Below are 7578 nucleotides of genomic sequence, written 5' to 3'. Positions count from 1 at the left end.
CCGACCTTCTCCCCGCGGGCCGGCCCGGGCGTGGCGGCGCTCCGCAGTTCCCGCCGTGCACCCCGGGTTCGGTGACCGGTCCTGTCCGCACTGGTAGCCGGGGCTCTCCGTGGCCGGCGTTCTCCGCCGTGAGTGTGCAACCGACTGGAAGAGGAGTGGTTAGGGCGAGAGACCCTTAAAGACGCGGGCAGACTTGCTCTGCCTGTGAACATTTCCGCCAAAAGCTGTTCGACCCTCTGTCAAGTCAAGTCCCTAAACAACTTTTTTTTTTTTTTTTTTTTTTTAAACTCCTTTTCAAAATGAGAATTATGGCAGTTAGTACAAGGTCATAGAACTGTGAAGGTAAGTTAAGTATTAACTGAAATACCTAACCTTTATTCATTATTTACTATGTGTCCGGCCCTGTTCCAGATTGTTTTTGTTTTTGTTTTTTGTTTTTTGGGTTTTTTGGTACCGGGAATCGAACTCAGAACCTTGTGCTTGCCAGGCAGGCGCTCGTGCCGCAGAGCTATAACCTCGGCCCATTTCCAGATGTTTTGTGTGCCACCTGCATCCACTAACTGTTCAGCAGGTAGCACCGTGGAGGCGCCCAAAGGTTGAATGTATCAGTCCAAGACCCTGTGCTTGGTAGGTTTGGATGGTCTTTTGGACTCTACAATTCCTATCTCGTTGTTCGGTGAAAACATGAAAAATAATGGATACATAAACAGTTTTAAATGTCAGTGTTTCTCATGCATTCATTTTATGTCCACCACCCAGTGGACGTCTTCATAATTAGTGAATGAATGTTACTGACTAGCTTGCTTCCTTCCTCAGTTGGGGAGGAAGTGGTGCTGAGGGCAGCACGGTGACTTTGATAGCTCGCGATTGGTGGCCTACATAACACACTTTTTCAAGACCCAGTTTCCTCCTATAAAATGCAGATGATTGCCTCTATACATACCTGTTAGAGTTATTGCGAAGATTGAAATAGTACTTCCTAAGACAGGTCTGACTCCTATTAAACTATTTTTATTTGTGGTGAGTGGTATTCCTGTTAGTTTTATTGTCGTTATTCCCATTCTTAACTGAGTAATCTTGCTTGCAGTGGTTAGTGGAATGGTGGCACAAGTAGACAGTACATGTTGTGTTAACATACAATTCAGAGTTATACTGGTGCATAGTTCACAATGTATGTTACGTAAAAGAGTAAATATCTTTTTTTTAAAATTGGAAACGTACTGTTAGCCTTCTGCTAATTAAATCTATCTAAATGATCAGATGAGGAATTTTGAATCTTTTGATAGATTGTAAGCGCCCAGTTCATTTTTACTGGTTGCGTGGTGAAGAAATGATTCCTCGTGGTTATAGAAAGGGCCGAATTGATGCTGTGCGATATCAAATAGATGATAAACCGAACAACCAGATTAGAATATCCAAGCAACTCCCAGAGGTAAGGGTTTGTCGAATACACATATATATCGACATCTGATGTGGGAAATATCCTAGAACAGGCAATTGGGCTTATGACATAAAATGTTTTCGGTGGATGTCATAGGTTTCCTATTTCTTTTAAAGACACCCTCTGAAAGTATTATTCAACTTTTTAATCTGGTATGCTATATTCTGTAGAGGTCAAATAATCATTTTAGTGAGTTTCAGGACCATACAGATCGTTTTGTTTCTTTTAATTTCACTATGATAATAATAGTTTATGTTATAACTTGTAATATGCTAGATAGTCATAAATCAGAAAATCTTTACAGTTACAAGCCTGATGTTTACATATTTGTAGTTCTTTTGAAGGCAAAATGTAGATTTTGTGTATTGCCCATGTTTCCGTGTCAGGGGTTGGCACTCTTTCTGTAAAGGTCTGGATGGTAAATATTTTAGCCTTTGCAGATCCTAAAGTCTCTGTTGTCATACAGCTGCTGGTCTTACAGAGTATATGCTGCTATATTCATTATATAGGGGAATGTATATGGCTTTGTTACAGTAATACTCTTTGTAAAACCACGTGACTTGCTGGTTTGGACTCATCACGAAATGGTAGTACAGGTTGAGCTTCTGTAGTCCAAAACTGTGGAACTGAAAATGCTCCAAAATCCAAACTGCAGTCCATTTCAAATTAGGAATGCTCCATCTGTAAAAAATCTATGCAAGTATTCCAGAACTGGGGCAACTAAAATCTGAAGCAGTTCTGGTTCTTAGCATTTTGATTAAGGAATACTCAACCTGTATTATCAGATTATTTTGTAGAAAATACCTCATTTAAAAATTTTTAAATGTAGTAATGGGTGAAAAATGGACACTATTGTTCCTGTAATTCAGTATATGTTTTCTTTTTAAGTTCGTGCCATTAGATTATTCTGTGCCTATTGAAATCCCTGTTATGAAATGTAAACCAGACACGCTTCCATTGTTCAAACGGCAGTATGAAAACAACATATTTATTGGTAAGTTCTCTTTTGAGATATTTTGCTGTACTTGATCAAAGCGTGCTGTGCACATTTGGAGCATTAACTATAGTGAAAAATTCTTGATAATAGAGATTTACATAGTTCATTAATTCATAATCTCAAATTACGGCAACATACGTGACAATTAAAGAAGTTCTTTTAGCTTATCACTTGAAAATTACTTCTACTATGTTAATATTTAACTTTAGAAAAGAGTTATACTTTCTTGACTTCTTTGATTTATTATATTAAAAAATAATTTATGGCTTTTCAAAAGTAAAAACGTTTAGAACTGGACTTGGGACTGTGATTGGCATTTTTACAGAACCATCCTCTGTGGGCTACACATGGTGAAAACCATTAAGAATTACAAATTAATAAAGCCTCATGTGTTTTTCCTCATGTATCTTATTCTCTGATAGTTTTTTTTTTCCTTTATTAATTCCTAGCTGATTTAAAGCAGATTTTTAAGCAAGCTTTATACTAGTCCTCCGGACATTTTATCAGCTCCTTCTTAGTCACTGTGGTCTTGGAGAATGACCTATAAGACTATTTTAGAAGACTTTTCCAATAGCATTGTTAGTGTCAACATTTCGTGAAATACTGGTCCTTATTTTTTTAACTTAAAAATGTAGTATAAAAACTTTTTTAAAAATTAGGAACAAGATATATAATTATTACCCTAGATAATGAAAGAAGTTTTGAAGTCAGAGTGTTTATATTGTGCGGTGAACATGACAAGGACAGTATCAGCGCTCTTAAGGATGCCTAAAGGAACCCTCATAGATAGTCTTTTGACTTGCATCGTAGTGGGCTTTATGATAACTAGCAGATGGAGAAATTGTACTTTCATGTAAAATTTAGCTTCGCTGTAGTCAATAAAAGAAATTAGCAAACTAGTATTCCAGTTTCTGTATTTTGAGTACTGAGCACATGGTATATAGAGAAGAAGGATTTCCCTGGTACAAGAAGTAAAGCACATGCTTTCAAGATACTCTGCATGCTCATTTTGTCTGAAATGTTTTTATTTTGCTCTTCAGGTTCAAAAACAGCAGATCCGTGCTGTTATGGTCACACTCAATTTCATCTGTTACCTGACAAATTGAAAAGGGAGAAGCTTTTAAAACAAAACCGTGCGGATCAAATAGAAGTTGTTTTTAGAGCTAATGCTATTGCAAGCCTTTTTGCTTGGACAGGAGCACAAGCTATGTATCAAGGTAAAACCAATTGTGTGACTTTGTTGTTCTCTGAAGGTATCTTTGACGTTTTAAAAATTTTTCAGATTGTTTTCTTTGGATAGAAAATGTAGGCTACACTGAGGGTGGTGGTGCATACCTGTAATCCCAGCACGTAGGAGGCTGAGGTAGAAGGATCGCTGCAAGTTCAAGGCCAACCTGAGCTACAAAGTGAATTCAAGGGCAGCCTTAACTGCATAGTAAAACCCTATCTTAAAAAAGACAAAGAAAATTGTAGGCTACATTTTAACATTTTGAAAATTTGTATATTTATACAAAGTAAAGTTTTAAAATCCATAATTAAATATTTTACATGTAAAATTTACAAGTGACACTTAGTTATTTTGATCTGTTACTTTGACTGCCTCCTGTGAGAATGCATTTTTTTCCAATAGAGTACACAGATATTTCAGAAGTTATTGTTAAGTCAACTCTTTGTAGACGATAACAACTTTCTGAATGTAGAAAAGAGAATGATTTGGTGAATTAAATACATAGATCAAATCATGGCTATCCTTTAGAATGTCTTTAAAGACTATATCTAGGATTTAGACTATAAGATTCTTCACTGAATTTATATCCCAAGACAGATGCTGCCCTCCTGAGAACTTTCATTATAGTGACTAAACAAAAGAAATTGACATATGCTTTTTTCAGCTAATGGTAATCATCGGGAGAAAGTAGTATAAGGGGTATAATGATGTATTGGGCTATGGAAGGATAGAAGTGAGATAAGAGGTAAAATCTACTAATATAAAGTCATTGAGGGGGGAATCTCTAAACAATGGCTTCTGTGCAGAGACCTAAGTGGTAAGGGGCTACCTATATGTGGACAGCCTGCAGGGAAAATCTATCTTACAGGAATAGGAATAAAAGGTGGTGGAACGGGCTTGAAGTTTTTAAGGAACAAGACTGATGAAGAAAGAGGAGAGAATGATGGAGAGTTAAGTAAAAGAAGCCAGAAACTCTATTATGTAGGATTTCTAATTATTGATATCAGTGTGGTGAAGTTGAACCCAGCTCTTGCCTACTAAGCAGATGCTCTGCCACTGAGCTATAGCCTTTGTCCTCAAGGAGGACTTTTAGGATCCACTGTGAGGTGTTTAAATTTTATTCATATGCTATGAATTAGATTAATTTTTTTAGATTAATCTTATATAAATATCAAAGAGAAATTTGAATGCAGATTTAGTTATTACTAAGCTCACTTTTTTCCTTTATACATGTATTTTAATATGCTCACATTATTGACATGTTTCTATAATAGAAATGAAAACTGGAGGAGGAAAATAGGAGTAGACAGAATCAGAAAATGTGAGAGGTAACTGCTGAATATGTTATGTGGAGGGGCCCTGTTTATTTATGAAGATAAAGTACTTTGTTTTACAGTGGAATTAATTAGATATTTTAACGGTATTATTCATTGGCTGTCTACCTAAGGATGATATAAAATATGTGTAAAATTGCCATTTGGCTTGGCAGTTGGCTTTAAAAGTGTTAAAGCCAGGGAGCTGGAAGAACATATAGTCAGATAATTTGGGAAGTAGAAGAGCCAGGCGTGGTGGTGCTCGCCTATAGTCCCGGCACTGGAGAGGCTAAGGCAGGAGGGTCACCGTGAGTTCAAGGCCAGCCTGAACTAGATAGCAAGACCCTCCCTGTCTCAAAAGAAACAAGAAGAGGAAGAATAAGAAGAATAAAATTTGAGTTGTGGAAGTATACACTCATTCTTGAAGTATGAAGTCATCCTGGAACCGTATAACCCAAGACATGCTAGGCAAAAGGACAGCAACTTATAAAACTAATATTTAAATATGTAAAGAAAGTCACTGAATTTATCTAAGGACATGTCGAAATCCATAGGGAGACTTACTTTGAAGTGTTTTTGTTTTTCCTTGTGAATTTGGTGGAATAAACATCTATAGTGATTATTGGGGTGTAGATGCTGCTAGCACGGGAAAATTTGAACATACCAAAGCCCATGAGTTGTGATCAAATTAGTACTGCGTATGGAGGGGCTCTGCTTAGACAGAGCTTATTGTGCTTCTTAGGTGAAGGAAGTTAAGGTTAAAAGCTCTTGAAAGCTGAAGTTGTTGAAAAATATGAATTGTGAGTTTGGGGATACTAGAACGTAGGTTGTAATTGCTGCAGAAATGCGGTATAGGATTAGGATGGAGCAGATAGGGAAACAGGCCTTCAGGAATTTGGTAAACTACTATTTGCTACCTTCTAATATGTTTTGTTTTGTTTTGGTAAAATATATTCTGTGTGTAAATTTCAGCATAACTTTCTTCTACAGGATTCTGGAGTGAAGCAGATGTTACTCGACCTTTTGTCTCCCAAGGTGTGATCACAGATGGAAAATATTTTTCCTTTTTCTGCTACCAGTTAAATACTTTGGCACTGACTGCACAAGCTGATCAAAATAACCCTCGTAAAAATATATGTTGGGGGACGCAGAGTAAGCCGCTTTATGAGACAGTTGAGGAAAATAATGTGAAAGGTTTTAATGATGATGTTCTACTTCAGATAGTTCACTTTCTACTGAATAAGCCAAAGGAAGACAAGTCACAGATGTTGGAAAACTAAGAGGAAACATTTGATTCAGGACTTTGAAAATATTTAAATTTCATGAAAGGAACAATAAAAAGAACTTTAATAATGTGTGTGACTGTGAGATATTAAATGCATTGATTTTTGAGACATGTTTGTTAACGCTAACCTGTCATACTTGACCTTGGCAGCACAAAGGATGAGCAATTACTGAGTCCATGTCCAGTTTTATCTCTGAGAGCCCAGAGAGCCTGCCTTTTCCTCAGCCTGAGAGACTCAAGAAAAACAGCCCTGCTCTGAAGCTTCTGGAGGCTTGTTACTGATAGAACCAGGGACAAAAGAAAGATCTGTTCAGGAATTCATGTAGGGGACAGGAAGAACAGCGGCTTGCCATGACTTACATTTCCCTAATGTAACCAAGCCATCGGGAAGGGAGAGCACAGAGGCTGGAGCAACCATAGTGATGTCTTGGTTTACAAGCTCGATTCTTTCCATGCTTCTGGTGACTGAGTTGTGAGAGAACCAAATTAAATTCAGTGGGTGGGTTCCGGGTTGACCTTATGGGGAAATTTAATTTGGCTCTTGGCTATTTCAGTTTGTGACAAGAACTGTAGAGAGAGTTGAGTTCGTGAACCGAGGTACCAGTGCACATTTAAGGATAATCTGTAGTGGATCCTGTTTCACTGTTGCCATTGTAGGTCTGCTTTAATCTTTAACCATGCCTTCCAGGAAGCCTGGGCCATCGCTGTAAGGGATCCCTTCATTTCAGCAATTGTTTCAGTCACTCCTCCATCCAGATCTCCACACATTAATCCATGATCGATTCATCACTGGAAGATTTAATTGTAGCTATAGCACATTGCCTTAAAAATAATTTTGTTTATATATTGTTAGCTGATAAGACATTGTTTTTTTAAAATAATATACTATATATGATTTTAAGCATACAGGCAATAATTCAACTATTTGAGAATATGTAAATATTGTAGTTTTCTTTCTCTTTTTGTCTATTTTTTTGTTGTTTTTAATGAATGGTAACAGTCTCAGAGCCCTACCCAAACCTCTTCAAAGCGTATACAATATTTTGAATATACAGTAAACCAAGGGATTTGATAAAATTCTCAGTCTTGATTTAAAAAGAAAAGTAGAGAATGTATTCATAATGTAATTGAGAACTACGCTAGTCAACACCCAGACATGTTTAAGGGTAAGACACAGGAGATAGTCTCATTGAAAATAGATAAGGCTGCCAACTTTGACCTTGTTATGGTTGACACATTGTATCCACCTGCGGAGTTTAGGGGTTTGGCTGTGTGGTTCAGCAGGAAGCCAGGGTGCTTGCTTTGTGTTCATCC

General features: G+C 37.2%; 1 protein-coding gene across 1 annotated transcript in view; it reads left to right on the top strand.

The window, feature by feature from the left end:
- The window catches only part of Mrps30 (mitochondrial ribosomal protein S30), a gene marked incomplete in the record, with an annotated part of 6946 nt that extends 610 nt beyond the window's left edge, over positions 1-6336 (top strand). Inside the window, 4 exon segments of the mRNA XM_013518456.1 lie at positions 1287-1432; positions 2330-2435; positions 3479-3655; positions 5970-6336. Coding sequence (XP_013373910.1) covers positions 1287-1432; positions 2330-2435; positions 3479-3655; positions 5970-6259 — 719 coding nt within the window.
- Positions 6337-7578: the final 1242 nt, after the last annotated feature.

The sequence above is a fragment of the Chinchilla lanigera genome, unplaced genomic scaffold, assembly GCF_000276665.1.
Source record: "Chinchilla lanigera isolate Chin_1 unplaced genomic scaffold, ChiLan1.0 scaffold00045, whole genome shotgun sequence".
Classification (NCBI taxonomy): domain Eukaryota; kingdom Metazoa; phylum Chordata; class Mammalia; order Rodentia; family Chinchillidae; genus Chinchilla; species Chinchilla lanigera.
This window is presented reverse-complemented; position numbering and strand designations above follow the sequence as displayed.